Genomic DNA, 16725 nt, shown 5'->3' with positions numbered 1-16725 from the left:
GGGTGATAGCTATTGCATATAACCTTCCCGTGGACGTAACCAAGTTTATAAAATCCTGCTGTTGTAAAGTTAACCTATGACTACCTACATTCTCTCTTTCTCTCTTTAAAGCGGTGTGATGTTTCGTTGAGAATCATTGTTTCAGATTGATCCTTGTTTTGTTATTTAACTTAGGAAAGAGAAGTGAGTGAATTTTTTTGTCACTTAAAAAAGCTTGTGTAATTTTGCTTTTTTTATAACCTAGGTTCCTTTGGTGGCATTCGCTTATACCTGCAAGAGTTGATTACCATTACCCAGAAGGCTTTACAGTCTCCGTCCTGGAAAATGAAAGCCCAGGGTGCAATTGCCATGGCGTCAATTGCAAAACAAACCAGCTCCCTGGTACCTCCATACCTGGGAATGATACTCACCGCTTTACTGCAAGGCCTAGCTGGGCGGACATGGGCAGGAAAGGTAAAGGAACCATTCATGCCCAGTTAAATTTAAGGTCTCCGTGAAGAATTACGACCTTGTATTTTTGAGAATCTGGTTTTATGAGGCTTTGTTTGGATGGATTGATTTTTGTGAGCCCGATTTTCTAGTTGATGGGAAATTTGGGTAAACTTTCATCTGATTGCGATATTTCACTAAAGTGTCATCACGTGCTACGTATCCTTAAATACTGTGCAATCATGTGGGAAACTGACTCTTATTTATCGTGCAGTTCTCCAAGATACGTTTTCCTGTTTGTTTTTGAGGGTTTGGTGATGCTCAGGGGTTACTTCTGGCTCTGCACTCAGGAATTGCTCCTGATAGTTCTTGGGGGACCATATATGATGATGGGAATTGAACCCAGTTTGGCCCTCATGCAGGGCAAATACCCTGTTTGCTGTACAGTTGCTTTGGTCTTCAAGATTTAAAGCAAGTGGTTACATGTTGTGTTTGTTGATTTAAGACACAATCAGGATTGGGTACCTTTTGAAATTGAATGAAGAGCAAGGCAAGCTGTCTAGACCTGGGTTTGAGATTTGATTTTGAGTCCATCTCTTGGGTGTGTATTAATGAGTAATTTTTATGATACAGTGGTGTGAGTATTGTACTAAGAGTGAACACTCAAGAGGAATATGAGGTTTTTTTCAACATGGATATGTTTCATCTAAAGGTCCGTAGTGATCAGTGCAGTATTTTCGAAGAGTTGCACTTAGTTCTGATTCAGTGGTTTACTTTTCTGCCTCTTGACACAGGAGCAACTTAGTTTTGTATGTTTTATGAAATGGAGTTCAAGACAGTTTCTCTAGCTTGTGAGGTCTGAGATAAAATTTTGCAGACATGCTTATAAAACAAAGTACATTTAAGAGAAAATAGTTGGCTTTTGTTGTCATAGTTTAAAAATATTCCTGAGGGAATTATAGTCAGTGTCTAGGGAATGTGCATCAGGCTCATGTCCTTAATGGTGTTCTTCCATCTTTCATCCCTGTAGGAAGAACTATTGAAAGCCATTGCCTGTGTGGTGACAGCTTGCAGGTAAATGTTCTTTCAACGAAGATGCCATTTTTTACACTAAACCCGAAAGCTGCAGCCTTTATTAACTGTTCTGATGCTTTTGTATGGACCTTGTAGTGCAGAGCTGGAAAAGCCTGTGCCCAATCAGCCCAGCACAAATGAAATCCTCCAAGTTGTTCTGAAGGAGTGTTGTAAAGAGAATCTGAAATACAAGATGGTAGCAATCAGCTGTGCAGGGGATGTCTTGAAGGCAACCAAAGAAGACAGATTCCAAGAGCTTTCCGACATTGTCATACCTCTCATCAAGAAGGTAATGACCACTTAGATGTTGATTGGCACTCTTTGAAAAATGTCTGTTTTTTTTTTTTTTTAAGATTTTCTGTCTTCTATTTGCATGCTTTTCCCTGGATTAGTATATTAACTGCAAATAGCTGAAAATATAAAAATATCATGGTCTTAACATTGAATGTTGTCTCTCACATGATAGTTTCTGTGAGATTCTGACTCCTCACAGAGGCCAGCTGTGCCATCTCTAGTGTGTGGCGATTGTCTTCGCTGTCCATAGTGTGTCTGGATTCACAGGAGATGGAGAAAGAATGAAGGACAAAACAGGCATGTTAGTTTGTTTTAAGGACTATTCCTGAAAATTTCCCTATGGTACTTCCACTTTTTCTTTTTATAGTATTTAGCCATACAGCCACATCTGGCTCTCGACGAGGTGAGAAAACTAGTCTTCAGTTCATGGGCCTGTTTGTCCTCCAGAGGAGAAGAGGGAGAATGGATATTGGCGTGAATGAGCAAACCTCTGTCATAGTTATGAGTAGGTTAATTGAGTAGATACAGAAGCAACCCCCATCATCCTAGAGCAAGGCCACAGAAGTCAGACTGTCACTGTTGTTGCTTCTGCCATCTGTTGGGTGGACTTTAGTGTGAAATAAAAAAGGTTTTGGTCTTATTTGGGAAATGAAGTACTTTTTAAAGTACTAGTTCAGAGAAAGCAGGGTCTTTTTTTCTCATTTTGTCTGTGAACCAGATATTTTAAGTAGCATTCTTATTCTTACGTTCCTGTTAACTTGTGGTGATTTTCTTGAAATAAAACAACTCAGAGGGTCAGAAAGATAAGACAAGCTTTTAAGATAGTACAGAAATAGTATAGAGGAATGACCTGGCACTACTTGGTCTCCCAGGAACTATCAGACATGACCCTGGAGACTATTGAATACTATTGGGGTGGCCTTACTGGTACCCATCACCAGAGGGCTGAGACCCACTATATCATTGAACCCTACCACTGAACTGTCAGGTGCCATTGGCCTAGACTCTGTGAGAATGGCCCTTGAGTCCTTAAGCACCAATGGTAGTCCACATTGGGGAGCCCCAAAAGACATTAATTAGTATCTATTACATACATAATGATAGCATATAGGTAGGCTAGGAGGAATTGCATTTTAAGTTGATTGTTATCAACAGCTAGCACAAGTCGCCTCTTGGCCTCTTTCCTTAAGGCATATCTTAATCGCTTATTAAAGAATTATTGGCCTATCTTATTAAGGAAGAGTGTGAGATTAGATATTTATGGAGTTCTTGCATCTTTAATTCCATAATTCTAATTTGACTTTCTATGTGGTGCTCTAGATACTACATATATATTTTCACCTTTGCTTACAGATTTCTTTAAAGGGTTTATCAAATCGATTAGACCGTTATTATTCCTGTTGGAAATTTGAAAACTCCTACTTGATAATTAAGCATTTATGTTTTGGTTAACATCTCTTGTTCTGTACCCTTGTTTTTAATAGTATTTGCAATTTTGAAGAAAAAAAATCAGACTTTATTTTCTTTCCCTTTGACATGCCTAGTACTCACCCGAAAGCACTGGCATTCGGACAAATAAAAATGAAGATGAAAATGAGAAGGAAAAAGAGCTTCAGTTGGAAACTTTGCTGGGAGCCTTTGAGAGCCTGGGCAAAGCCTGGCCCCACAACGTGGAGACCCAGAGTAAGTAAGCGCAGAACCTGTGTTGGCAGTGCTGTAGCCAGATGTTATTTGATGAAGGCAAAAATGTTGTGTGTGACGAATCATAGTCGTTTCTTGAATAGCCTCATTTAACAGTGAGCGTTATCCAGCATAAATTGTGCTTGTCCATTGTTGAAGAATCTCACTGAACGTTGTATTAGTTTGCTAGCGTATCTAAAACAAAGCATCACCGATTAGAAAATTACTTCTTTACAATTCTAGAGGTTGGAAGCCTGAGATAAGAGTTGTTGGCATTGTAGATTTCTTTTGCGATGTCTCCTGGCTTATATATATAAGGTTGATTTTAATATACAAATTGAAGGGTAAATATTAGTCTTGTTACCAAATCCTCATTAGGCAAGTGAAATCTCTGTTTTTCTGTACCTGTTTTGAGACATTTTCAGAATTGGAAAGGTATTTCCTCAGGACTAGGTAGATTAAATCTTTACTTCTGGACTAGGTTTTACTTAGTTGGTTGTCTTTGGACAGATTTTTAAAAGATACCTATCATTGGTTGATGCTTCTCTTGACTTTTGTAGATGTAGGATTCTTCATTGTTTCCCACTGAAGATCAGTATTGATTTTTATTTTTCTTTTTAAAATGTAAGTAAAGGCCCTCCCGTTGATCGTCGATTTGCTCGAGCGGGCCCAGTAACGTCTCCATTGGAGACTTTGTTGTTACTGTGTCTGGCATATCGAATACTCTCGGTAGCTTGCCGGGGATTTCCCAAGTGATACTGGGGTGGAGAGTACCTCCCCATATGGATGATTTTCGTCTGATTGTGCTTCGTGTTCAATGCAGGAACCTAGGGATGTGATGCTTCTTTGGCACTTTAATGTCTGAGGTTACCCGGAGATCCCTAGGATTGCACCCACTGATGCTTGGGGGACCAGCCTATAGTGCCAGGATTAAACTAGGGTCGGCTACATGCAGGGCATGTGTCTTAACTCATGTACTATCACTTTGGTTCCCACAGAGCAATTAATTGTTCTTGAATGTTGTAAAAAATATTGCTGATTGGTTGATTAGATATGTCTAAAATCAGACTTTAGATTATGTTCGAGCCTTTGTGAGTGCTTTAAAAGGTATATTGATTATGCATAGAAAATATTTCCCAAAAGATACAAATATTTTAGTGTTCTTTCTTGGTTTCAGATGGTAGCGAAGTCCACTTACTTCTTTAGGACTATTAAACTTTGCTTGATGAGTAGAGAACAATAAAAGTAAGGAGTCCTATAAAGTCTGTGATACAGTCAAAATTAACATGGCAGTTAATTTTAGGATGTCACATAAATGTTTATATCCACTTGCCTGTTGGAGACCTTTGAGAATTTTACTGTCCCACTGGTTTCTCATGTACATATTACTCAATGTAGCATTTATAATTTCTGGTTTTGGTTTCTTGAAAGTAAGAAAATAGGTTGTAGCCTCGTAAGCAATCCTAAGGAACTTTCCTTGATTTTACCTTCATTTATCTTTACATTTTATTTGAATGACACTAAATTCTACAGCATTTTAAAAGTAATCCATGATTGGGTTTTATAACTCCGGTTTCATTTGGTTATTAATGACAGTTACATTTATAGGTGTAGTTGGAATAAAGTGCTGTTGACTTGCGGTAAGCTTCTGGACAATTTGTAGTGTAGAAAAGAATTTTTGGACTCCAGAATACTGAATTTTTGGGCTTTCATTCAGGGCATTGCACAGGTGAAAGAGAGTAAGGTTAAGATGCTGTGTTCTTGGAGGCAAAGGATATTGCGGTGTAAGTGAACATTTGCGGTTGTGTAGGAACTTTTGTGATTAGGGAGATCTGTTAGAGAATTGATCACAAACTCTGTTAATGTTTGGGGTTTGAATGAAAGGAATTTTCCCCCCTCTCTTTCTCCTTTCCCTAGCCCCCTCTTTCTGTGTATCTCTATGCTCTTCTGTCTGCCTGTCTGTCTGTCTCTCTCCCCCTCCCTGCCCCTTCACTAACATTCTGTCACTGGTGCCTTCATATTTTTTTGTCCCTTTCTTTTTTTATCCAGGTTGTCATCGCCAGGAGCTGTGCAAGTTGATGTGTGAACGACTAAAACTCAGCACGTGGAAAGTGCAGCTAGGAGTTCTGCAGTCTATGAATGCCTTTTTTCAAGGGTAAGTTGCTTCATTCAGTTATTTACTTTGCCTTTTGCCCTGCGTTAGTGTTCTATATGTAATCAATGAAATTCTTATAGATCTTAAAGCTAATAGCTGTGGCTACATAAAGTGAAGTGTGTGTGTGTGTGTGTGTGTGTGTGTGTGTGTGTGTGTGTGTGTGTGTCCATCTATATAGTTTATGCCAGAATATTTGGAGTATTTCTTTGGGAGAGATTCTTTTTGGGCAGGTTGCGGGATGCCTCCCAAGGAGGTCTCAGGGCATCCTGAAGCTCATTCCTGTCTTGCTTCCAGAGGCAGGGGATTTGGTCAAAGTCTCAGGCCAGCTGCTGTGACCCCAACAATTCCTACTTGTACTCAGCCCATCTGTGTGTGCAGGCTTGATGGTTCAGTGTTTGGGCCTCTTGATGCAGTATTTCTCAGTCAGTCATTATAAAAGGGGGGACATACATGAAAGCATGTACTCCACTCCTTTAAGTGATCTCTCTGATTCATTTCTGTTTTCTCATTTGTGTAGATTAATGCTTTTAGAAGAAGAGCATGCAGATCCTGAGGCTTTGGCTGAAATTCTTCTTGAAACCTGTAAATCAATCACATATTCTTTGGGTAAGTTTGGTAAGCTGACATGATAAGGAATTGTGACTTTATTTATTTTTTTAATTTGTTTTGGGGTCCTGATTTTAATTTTCCAGAATCTAAACTTCTAATATACTTCAATTTTGTGCTAGGAAGTAAATTTGTGAATAGCTACTAATTTATTTCTTTAAATTTACTCTTTTGCGCACTCAAACTAATCTTTTATTCTAGAACTGTAATGTTGGATAGTAATGTGTAGATTAAAAAAACTGTAACGTAAAGCCATTTTTTGGGAAATACTTTCATATTTACAGAGTAGTAATAAGCATACATATAATACCTGTGTATCCTTCACCCAGAATTACCTGTGAATATTTTGCTCTTTTTGTCTTAGCATTTGCACACTTGTTTTTATATTCTTTTCTTGGACCATTTGAGAGTGTTGTTTACAGTCTTATCCCTTTAGTTCTAAACCCAGCATGCATTCTCTCCTGAGAATCACCACAGCGGAGTGATCAACTTTAGGTGGCATTCAATGGTAAAAATTAGCGTTCTGCTATAGATTGTGTAAGTCTTTAGTTGACCAGTGTTATTTCTAGATTCCCCTTCTTTCCCCACTCAGTTATTAAGAAATCTAGCGGAGGAACATTTACTGAATTTAGCTCTCATACAGTTTTTGTTTTCTGTAACCGGGCATACACTGTCTTAGCCATTCTCTGTTATTCAGAACATTGACAGTTTCGAACAGCATCCTTTCCCCTTTTTTAAGAAACAGATTGTTTCTCGTGTGATGTTTCCCAATTGGGATACTCCTTAAGTAATGTGACCTCTCACAACAACAGGCACACAGTGTCCATCTGCCTTCACTGGCCATGTTAATTTTGGTTATCGGTCAAGGTACTACACATATTTTTTCTTCTTAATAGCTATTATGTCTGTACAGTAAAAAAGTGCATTTTATGCGTTTCTTGCATCTTATGTCTAATAAGCAACTGTGGCAATGCACTTTCAAGACTAGATAATCGGCTTCTCTTAAAAACTGCATCTAATAAGCAGTCTTGGAGAAGACACTTCTTTAAGACCATGCAAATATGCTGCTTTTCTTTAAGTTGTCTTCTCTGGACCTAGCATGCATCAATGGTTTACTCTGAACCAATTTTTTACTAAGATTTTCTAACCCTTTGCACTTCCTCCACATACTTTACCACTTGGCGCTTGTCACCCTATTGTAAGCAAGCTCCTTCCCTTGTCTCACCTCTTTCTCGCGTACCAATATGGACTCATCATTCTTTCCTTTCCCCATTGGTTTGTTGTAGTTTTCCTTTTTTTTTCTTCTTCTTTTTTTTTTCCTCAGTTCTCTTCTTGTCCCAGATTTCACCAATGGAAGCCCCTTCAAATTGTCTCCTCTGTCCTCCTACCAGGTCACTGTTTTTCTTTTACAGGTTCTATACTCAGTGGTATAGCAGGAAATCAAAGCTTATTTTATGTGTTTCTTGCATCAGGCTCCGCTGTATGTTAAATTTTTCAGCACACAATTTGATTCTGAGCTAGGTGTTAGCACATGACTTAAAAGCATGTTTCAGTTACAGTTTCTGGTGGAAGCACGCTTTTGGGTTAAGAACTGGCAGCTAAGAAACTTTCTTCAGAATCCTTCAGTGTCTCTGAGTTGGCCTAAGTTCTGGATTGTGTAATGTTTTGTGATAAAATGAGAAAAGTTCTTTTCTTTTAATTTTTGCAAAATTACAGCCCTTTCTAGATATCAGATGATGAGTTTGCATGTGAGATAGTGTTTGTCCACTTGTAAAATACTTCTTTTAAACTATTTTCAGGTAATGATGATTGAAGTTTGTTTGCTTTACTTTAAGACAGACATTTTTCTTTGAATTATAATTTCTGAATATCTTTCAGTCAGACTGTCAAAACAAACTGTCCTCCTGTTGTTCATCGATTTGCTCGAGTGGACCCAGCAACGTCTCCATTTTGAGACTTGTTGTTACTGTGTTTGGCATATCGAATACATCACGGGTAGCTTGCCAGGCTTTGGTGTGTGGGCGAATATCTTTCAGTAATACTAATTAATCTTGAATAATAATTAATCTTCAGTAATACTAATTCATTTTATATTCTGTTTGTAATAGAAAACAAATAGCTGTAGCACTGACCTGTAGCACTGTCCTCCCCTTTGTTCATCGATTTACTCAAGCAGGCCCAGTAACGTCTCCATTGTGGGACTTGTCACTGTATTCGGCATATCGAACACGTGAGGGGTAGCTTGCCAGGCTTGGCCGTGCAGGCGAGATACTCTCGGTAGCTTGCCGGGCTCTCTGAGAGGGGCAGAAGAATAGAACTCGGGTCGGCCAGGTCGGCCGCGTGCAAGGCAAAAGCCCTACCTGCTAATGCGATATATATGATTTTCTTGTTAGAAAATAAGACCTACTCGTCTGTGAGAACAGAGGCTTTATCTGTGATAGAATTGCTGCTTAAAAAACTTGAAGGTGAGTTCTTGATATTTTTCTTAGAGGACCAGAAGGTCAGTATTCTCTGACATATTTCAGGAATTTGTTTCTGAACTTTGCTATCACAAAGCACATACACTGCAAATAAACATACATACATATAAGTGGAATACACAAAATGAATACCTTTAAATTTTAATAAGTATTTAACTTTGGTACTCTTATTTTGGATACTTATAAAACTGAAGTTACTTCACATACAGAAGATTTTGTTTCCATTGTGAGTCCTCATCTAATCTTGGTTAACTGCAGCGCAGAGTTGATAATGGCATAGCAGAACCTGCTATGCCATTACACTGAAAAGTAGGATACACTGAAAAGTAGAATATGAAAAGCATTTAAACAGTTTATTCTCATCAAATTAGATGGCAATCTTTTTTTTTTTTTCTTTTTGGGTCACATCCGGCTATGCACAGGGATCACTCCTGGCTCTGCACTCAGGAATTACTCCTGACGGTGCTCAGGGGACCATATGGGATGCTGGGAATCGAACCCGGGTCAGCCGCGTGCAAGGCAAACGCCCTACCCGCTGTGCTATCGCTCCAGCCCCAGATGGCAGTTTTCTTAATCCTATTTGTTTCTTCTTTCTCTCCCTCCTCCCATTCCCAGTGGTGCTCATGAGAAGTGGGGCCCCTCCTGGTGATTCTTAAAAGGCCAGCAATTCCATCTGAGGAAACTGCATGCTTGGGATAACTCTGGAATTGTGGGGGGCCTATAGGGTTTCACACAACAATGCTTGATGCCAGGATGAACATGTGGTGCCATGGATTGGACTAAGTCAGCCTCATGCCAAGGCATATGCTGTGGGATCAGCCACAGGCAAGGCATGTGCCCTGTATAATCTCCCTGGCCCTGTTTTGTTCTTTATTTAATCCACAGGTAGATTTTTTTCCCTCTAAATGTATCTCCTACATCTGTGGTATAAAAGGAAATACTACTTTTTTAATCCAGTGGTGTATCTATAATTTTTAAGTACAGGCCTCTTTTTTTTTTTTCTGTTCTTACAAAGTGGTTTTTTTTTTTTTTTTTTTTTTTTTTCTTTTGGGGTCACACCCAACGATGCACAGGGGTTACTCCTGGCACATGCATTCAGGAATTATTCCTGAATGGTGGTGCTCAGGGGACCATGTGAGATGCTGGGAATCAAACTTGGCTTGGCCGCATGCAAGGCAAACGCCCTACACGCTGTGCTATTGCTCCAGCCCCCCAAAGTTATTTTAATCATGGATTAAGAATAAGGAATATAAAACCACTATTAATAGGATAGCAAACCACAGAATCTCAATAAAGAATTAAAGAATAAAACAATAAAATTCTAACTCAAAATAGAATAATAAAATAAATAAAGAGTGGGGAAAATGGGAAAATGGAAATGCTGGGAATCGAACCTGGGTCGGCCGCATGCAAGGCAAATGCCCCACCCACTGTGCTATTGCTCCAGCCCTGCTATTTTTACTTCTTTCCCAGCAATTAAGATACCCTTTTCAAGGACTTTATAGGACAGACTTCTTTGCTTCTTTTTAATTTTTTTATTTAAGGGGTCTTTATGCTTTTATTGCTGTGTGGGCATCAAACCCAGGGCCTCTTACAAGCACGGCAAGCATTCTGTTGCTCCAGCCATATAAAAGGCCTATTTTCCCAGGGACATAGCTGAGTGATAAAAGTGTTTGCCTTGCATATCTGAGTACCTGAGTTTGGTACTGGGCACCAAAAAACAAAATTACCCAGGCCCTTTAGACAGTTGTCAGCATATTGTTTCAATTTATCAACTGTGTGCATAATTTTCTTTTGTACAAGAAAAATGAGATGGAGAAGTTGAAATAATTTCCTTGAAACTGTGTTTTTATAAAGTGACAGAATCGTGAATAGAGAGATAGTATGGTGGATAGGGCTCTTGCCTTGCACCTGGTTTCTTTCCCTCACACCCTGTGTGGTCCCCTGAACACAGAACTAGAAGTAAGCCCTGAGCACCCCTGGGTGTTGGCCCACAAATAAACAAAAGTGACAGAATCTCATAAACAAGATATATACTCTGAAGCACTGTCAGCATATTGTTCAATTATGGGTTCTTTTTATAAATAAGTGTCATTTGTTTAAACTGATTTTGCAATTATGAAATTTAAGATTTGTTTATTGTGCATATCTTACAAAGAGACTTTTTTTTTTTGAAAGGAGCAATAAGAGACCCTAAAATGACAGATGATAGCCTGAAATGAATGATTATCTGGGACTGAATATGACTTATGGTTTTGAAAATCACCCAGAATGAAAGTTTGAAACAAGGCCAAACTAAGTCCAGTAATACTTTAAAAGAAAACAAAAAATATATAGAGATTCAGAATGTACCCACTGCAAGTGACTCTATTCTCGGAGAAATCCTACAGGTCCTCAGAATGACACTGAGATCAAAGGGGTCACTTGCTTAAAGGATCAGAGCTCACTACCATGCATTCATCAGTTTGACACCTTTCTTACTTGTTAAAAGTATTTTATTTGAAGAAAAGGCTTTACTATTAAAATGATGGTATCGGAACTTTCTTTATTCCTACAAAGAGACTTATTTTGAGATGACATTTTTTGTTATATATTGTCTAGTGCTGTTTCCCATGTTCTGCTTTGAGCCAGTGTCCATTTCTTTTTGTTCCACAGTGCTGGGGGGAGGAAAATAAAACTCCCTACTGTGTTCCAGGTTATTGTAATTAAAAAATTTTTTTTATTTGAAGCAACATGATTTACTATACTGGTCATGATAGAGCTTTATGCATGCTAATTAGGTTTTGAGATGGTTATTGAACCTGTAATCACTTACCTACTAAACTTAAAAGGGTTGTTTTGCATTTATTTGGGGGCTAGAATATGTGGGAAAAAAGCAAAAGAGTTTGTTTATTCATTTGTTGGCTTATTCTATAAAATGCTTTCTTTTCCCCAACCCCCTTGTCTCTTTTCATTCAGAATCTAAACAGTGGGAATGCTTGACATCAGAATGCAGAGTGCTCCTGATTGAGTCTTTAGCAACGATGGAGACAGATAGCAGACCTGAACTGCAGGAGAAAGCATCATTACTGAAGAAAACACTTGAAAATTTGGAATAAATTAGACGAGGAAGAATAAAAAACAAGTGCCATGTTCATTAGGGTTGAATGGTGGTATTCTTTGAGAAACCAAGTGGGAAAAGTAAAGATTATTCTGTAGCATGCATCATTCCTTGGCTGAAATAAAAAAAAAATGCCTTAAATTTTGTTCTTGTTAGCTTTATTTTCTTTGGTGTTTTAAAAATATTTTGACTGTGTGACCTTAATTGAACTTTTGAGTGTTTCAGAGGTGATTGCAGACAAAACTGACAGAAAGTTACTAAGAGAATTAAGCCTCTTATTGAAGAAATTGTTAGACAAAGTTACAGAGCATGTTGGATAAAAATTTTAGAACTGTGGGGCCAGAGAGATAGCACAGTGGGCAGGAATCTTGTCTTGCACTCGGCCAACCCAAGTTTGATCCCTGGCACAGAACCAGGAGGAAGCCCTGAAAACAGCTGGGTGTGGCCCACAAACTAGAAAAGAAATCTTAGAACTGCATCCAAATCTAATAGTTACATTATGAAGGGACTTATAAATCACTCAGTTTTACACCTGAAGAAATAGAGTATAAATGATATAATTCCCTTTCTATGGCCTGTGCCAAGCTCAAAAGCCAGGTGTTTGGTGACCTGCCTCATAAATATGTTTTGCAATCTGCTGTCTATGAGAACTAAAGTGGCCCCAATGTATAGCAGTCACTAGATTCTTAAGATTAAGAGGCTGAACATTGTCTTCTCATTTATTTAGTTAATTTACAGAAAATGATTGTTTAGCATTTTAAGGTCGAGAGGAAGACTTCTGCTCCATGTGGTAATTCTCATTGTCTATCTTTTATAAACAGATTAAGTGTAGATTAGGGAAAGTGTACTTACTCTTTCTGTCTCGGTGATTGCATATTTGGGGAAATCCAAACCAACAACAAAATTACGTCTGTTTTGGGTTGTATCGTTTATAATTTCAAAACTATAAAGAAAACTTAAGTTTTTCTATTCACTTTTATGCTAACCATATCGCTATGAAAGATAAAGGAACACATTGTAATTAGCCTCTTGGGAATGAAATTATACTACTCAGAGTAAATAATTTCAGGGTTATTTCTTTTTCTTTTGTTTCTCATTCCCCTGTCTAATTGTGTAGAATAGGGGAAAAGACAAGTTTGATATAAGCATTATTGCGAACATAAAACTCTAGCTCACCTTGGATTCCAAGCACAAAATTGGTTTCTACTCAGTACTGACCCTTACTGACTTTGACTTTAAGGATGGAAAAGTCCATGTTTACTGTTTTTGGTGGTCATTGTTGACCAATGTATTTCAAATTTTTGGACTTGTAGCCCATAGTTAAAATAATTTTATACTGTGACACAGAATATGTGTGTGTCCATGTGTTTGCATGTGCGTGTGAGAATATCTTTAACTGAAGTAAAAGTCTTGTGACATATCTACTCTGACCTTACTGTGGTTTGATATTCCTTTGCTCCCTCTGCATTCATTCTCCTTCCACCTGGTTTTAAATGCACCTCAGATCCACTTAGTTAATTTCTTGACTCACAAATGGGTCGATTTTGAAACTTTTAAAAACACTGCCATTAATATTACCCAAGTTTGATTATACTCAGTGTTTTGGGGTTACTTCTTAATTGGAAGGGGGATTATACATGAAAGTTCAAGTGTTCATTACCAAAATGCCCTCTTAAGGAGGACCCCAAATAGATATGATTGTTTTAGTTACATGTTGAAATTTAAGGAACCACTGGATTTCCCCTTGAGGAATGGTTTGTGTGTGGAAAACAATCAGCTTTGGGTGTTTATTGAAAAACTTACAGTATCATAGCGCTTAGTATTTTCCAGCTCAGTATTTGTTGCTCTGCTAAAGTGCTCTCTGACTTTTATTTTCAGTATTTGGATACTCTCCTTTGGCAAGAATGCAATGTAAGCCGGACTTATTGGAAAATTTGGCTTTTGATCCATATCAAATATCGAAACCTTATCCAATTTGTGCTTTTTTCAATTTTTATTAATACTGGAGATTTCCCATGGTGCTGAGAGTGGTGCTAAGATATTTGAACCTTAGTGCTTAGTACTACAGAATTCAGTTTATTTTAACTTTGTAAGCACATTTCTGATTTGAACCCTGAATGCCTTCATCTTGATGAGCCAAGTCGTTTCCACAGCTAGTAAAGCTAACTGGTGGTTTCTCAGTGCAACTTGTATGTGGTGTGTACAGGAACACGTGTTTATTAGAAGGGATCATATGTGACTTGGGATAAGGCTCGGTGCGGTAGAATGTGTGCCTATGAGCAAGATCCTGAGTTTAATCCCTGGCACTGCATGCTGTGCCCACCCCAACATTATTTGGCTGGATTCGCCCCCGTGGTCCTTAAGCACCGCTGAGCTGAACATCGCGGGGAGTAGCCCCTGCCTCTGCTCTGTCACGGATGGGTTTGCCCTCATCAAAATTGGATTGAACAACAGAGTTTGCTATCGTCGAATGATGATCCTGGTGGGCAAATGGCAAAAAGTCCCATGCTTGTATTTTGCCCTTCGCCTAATTTTCCAAAGTTCTCTAAAATGGATTTTTCTTTTTATTTAGTTGAGGAATGTTTAGTGCTACTTTACCTTACAAACAACTGATTTGGAGATTCAAATGACTGGGTTTTTTAATTCTTGGAACTTGTACACTAGCAGCATCCTCCCAAATTTATTAATGTTGAAAAAGTGGTACTTTTGAAGTTTGCAGTCAAAATGATGTCTTTTTTTGGTGATGAAGAGCAGCAGGTCATTTAATGCTTGTGTCTAGTTTACAACTCTCAATGCCCCTGTAATCTAGTTTGCCCACACAATAAAACAACTACCACCAAATCCCCACTGTTTTCTCCTCTCATCTTTTACTTATGTAGTTCCTAATAAGTAAAAAGAATAAAGATCTGACCTTGTTGGTTGGTGCACTAGTAGCAATCGCACTGTGTGAACAGTCTGCCCATTGGTTGGCGTTTCTACCTGCTCCTGCTGCCGTATATTTATGCTGCTTGTTAAGTACAGGGAGTTGTTTTGACATTGGCACTCATTGTAATGTACAAACTGTTGTTGAATGGATGTATATGTAGCAGATTTTTGTATTTTATATGCAAAGTATTCATAGAATTCTCTGCAATATGTATTTAGCTAGCAAAGCATGTGATAGTCTTACTTGGAGGGGAAATCCAACCCATGCCCCAAAAGATATCAAGTGGTAAATAAAAACTGCATGACCAGTTCTTTTGAAGTAGTGCCTTAATTTACCAGCTCTCTAGGAAAGACGGTCAGTTCTCCTGGCATTGTTTAATTATACTCAAAAACAAAATAGGCCACACGGACTGCCATATTCTGAAGTGAACTACCACTACTAAGCAGATTGGTTAGTTTTAATGAGAGTTCCATTCTAAACAGCAATCTAAAGTAAGGCAAACAATGCCAAGTACTTGGGAGAGACTTGATTTTTTTTTTTGTTTGTTTGGTTTTGGTTTGGGCCACACCTGGCAATGCTCAGGGGTTACTCCTGCTCTTGCAGTCAGGAATTACTCCTGGTGCTGGCGATCGAACCCAGGTTGTTGACCACATCCAAGTCAAGCGTCTTCCCCTCTGTACTCTCTCTCCAGTCCCAAGATTTGATTTTTTTTATTAATCCCAGGTGAGCAACAAAAGAGAACAACAGGAATTGTGGCTTTTGACCAAATTTATATGCATGACAAATACCAGAGTTATAGGAGTGCCCTATACTGGAAAGTGCCAAAAAATTTTAACTATGGATATGGTCTAAAATTGAAAATTACCTTGCTTATTCTCATAGCAGCAGTCATACCATCGCTGTTTCCTCCTGTTATATTCTTTTAACCTTCAAACAGTTTCTAGATTAATGTATTGGAATAACATTTTTTTTTAATACGGAAAAACATGCCACCACAAAAATTAGAAATAGTCTTTCCAACAATGCCTATTAAATGTTTCATTTTTACCTAAGAAATGGCATAATTGAATTATCATTTTAAAATAAAACATTGATAAGGCCTTCGTTACAAAATTATTAAGTGCAGTGAGAAAAGCAACTGCTAGTTAACGAACACCTAATTTTTGTCTATTTCTGAAGATTTTTTAAAGTTTGGATACAGTTCTGTTATACTTCTTTAAAAAATTATTATGCTTCTTTTGATACTCAGGCGTTTAAGAAAGAACTTACTGAATGTTATTTTTTGAGTATTTTACTTCATATTGTAACATGTTCCAACTTCCAAGGTTTCCATTGTGATGTCTGTGCTCATTCAAATTGTTGTTTCCTGCATGTGTCTTTTTTTTTTCTGGCTATTTCCAGGATTTTTTCTATTCTTGAACTTAAGCACTTTGATGGTGATGTGCCCGGATGTGTTTTTCCTTGTATTTCTTTTGCTTGAGATTTGCGTCCATTTTTGAAATGCTGGGATTTAGGGTTCAAGTTTTTACACCATACCTTTTTGCCATTAATTTGCAATTCCTTTTTCTGATGTCAGTTTTTCCTTTTCTGGGATCCTAATTATACCTATGTTAGATCATTTGATGTTCTTTTCTAGTCCTTGATCTGCGTTTATCATAAAGGAATATAGAGCTGGGAGGATCATTTAAAGGGCCAAAGTACATGTTTGCCTATAGGAAGTCCAGGTTCACGCCCCAGCACTGTATGTCCCCTAAGCACTGCCAGTGGAGCAGTACAACAGTGTGGCCCAAACATCTTCCATCTCCCTCAACAAGGGAATATAGACAAATGCTATATGCAACTGTATGCCAGCAGATGTATATAACTTAGATGAAATGGATAAACTTTTAGGGCACTCAAATCTGGATAAATATCATCTATATGTCAAGTGAAGAAATTGAGTAAGAGTTAACCACAAAGAAAAACCCTCATCTCAGATGAA

General features: G+C 38.2%; 1 protein-coding gene across 2 annotated transcripts in view; it reads left to right on the top strand.

The window, feature by feature from the left end:
- The window catches only part of ECPAS (Ecm29 proteasome adaptor and scaffold), a 135369-nt gene extending 120316 nt beyond the window's left edge, over positions 1–15053 (top strand). For both annotated transcript variants that reach the window (XM_056117289.1, XM_056117290.1), the window contains 8 exons: positions 245–453; positions 1460–1503; positions 1600–1792; positions 3342–3480; positions 5527–5632; positions 6150–6238; positions 8632–8703; positions 11677–15053. In XM_056117289.1, the coding sequence (XP_055973264.1) occupies positions 245–453; positions 1460–1503; positions 1600–1792; positions 3342–3480; positions 5527–5632; positions 6150–6238; positions 8632–8703; positions 11677–11816 (992 nt within the window). In that variant the 3' untranslated portion in view covers positions 11817–15053. The remainder of the gene's footprint in view (positions 1–244; positions 454–1459; positions 1504–1599; positions 1793–3341; positions 3481–5526; positions 5633–6149; positions 6239–8631; positions 8704–11676) is intronic.
- The last annotated feature ends 1672 nt before the right edge of the window (positions 15054–16725 follow it).

The sequence above is a fragment of the Sorex fumeus genome, unplaced genomic scaffold (genome assembly GCF_029834395.1).
Source record: "Sorex fumeus unplaced genomic scaffold, SorFum_2.1 ptg000034l, whole genome shotgun sequence".
Classification (NCBI taxonomy): Eukaryota; Metazoa; Chordata; class Mammalia; order Eulipotyphla; family Soricidae; genus Sorex; species Sorex fumeus.
Note: the sequence above shows the minus strand (reverse complement) of the source record. Positions and strands in the feature narration are given on the sequence as shown.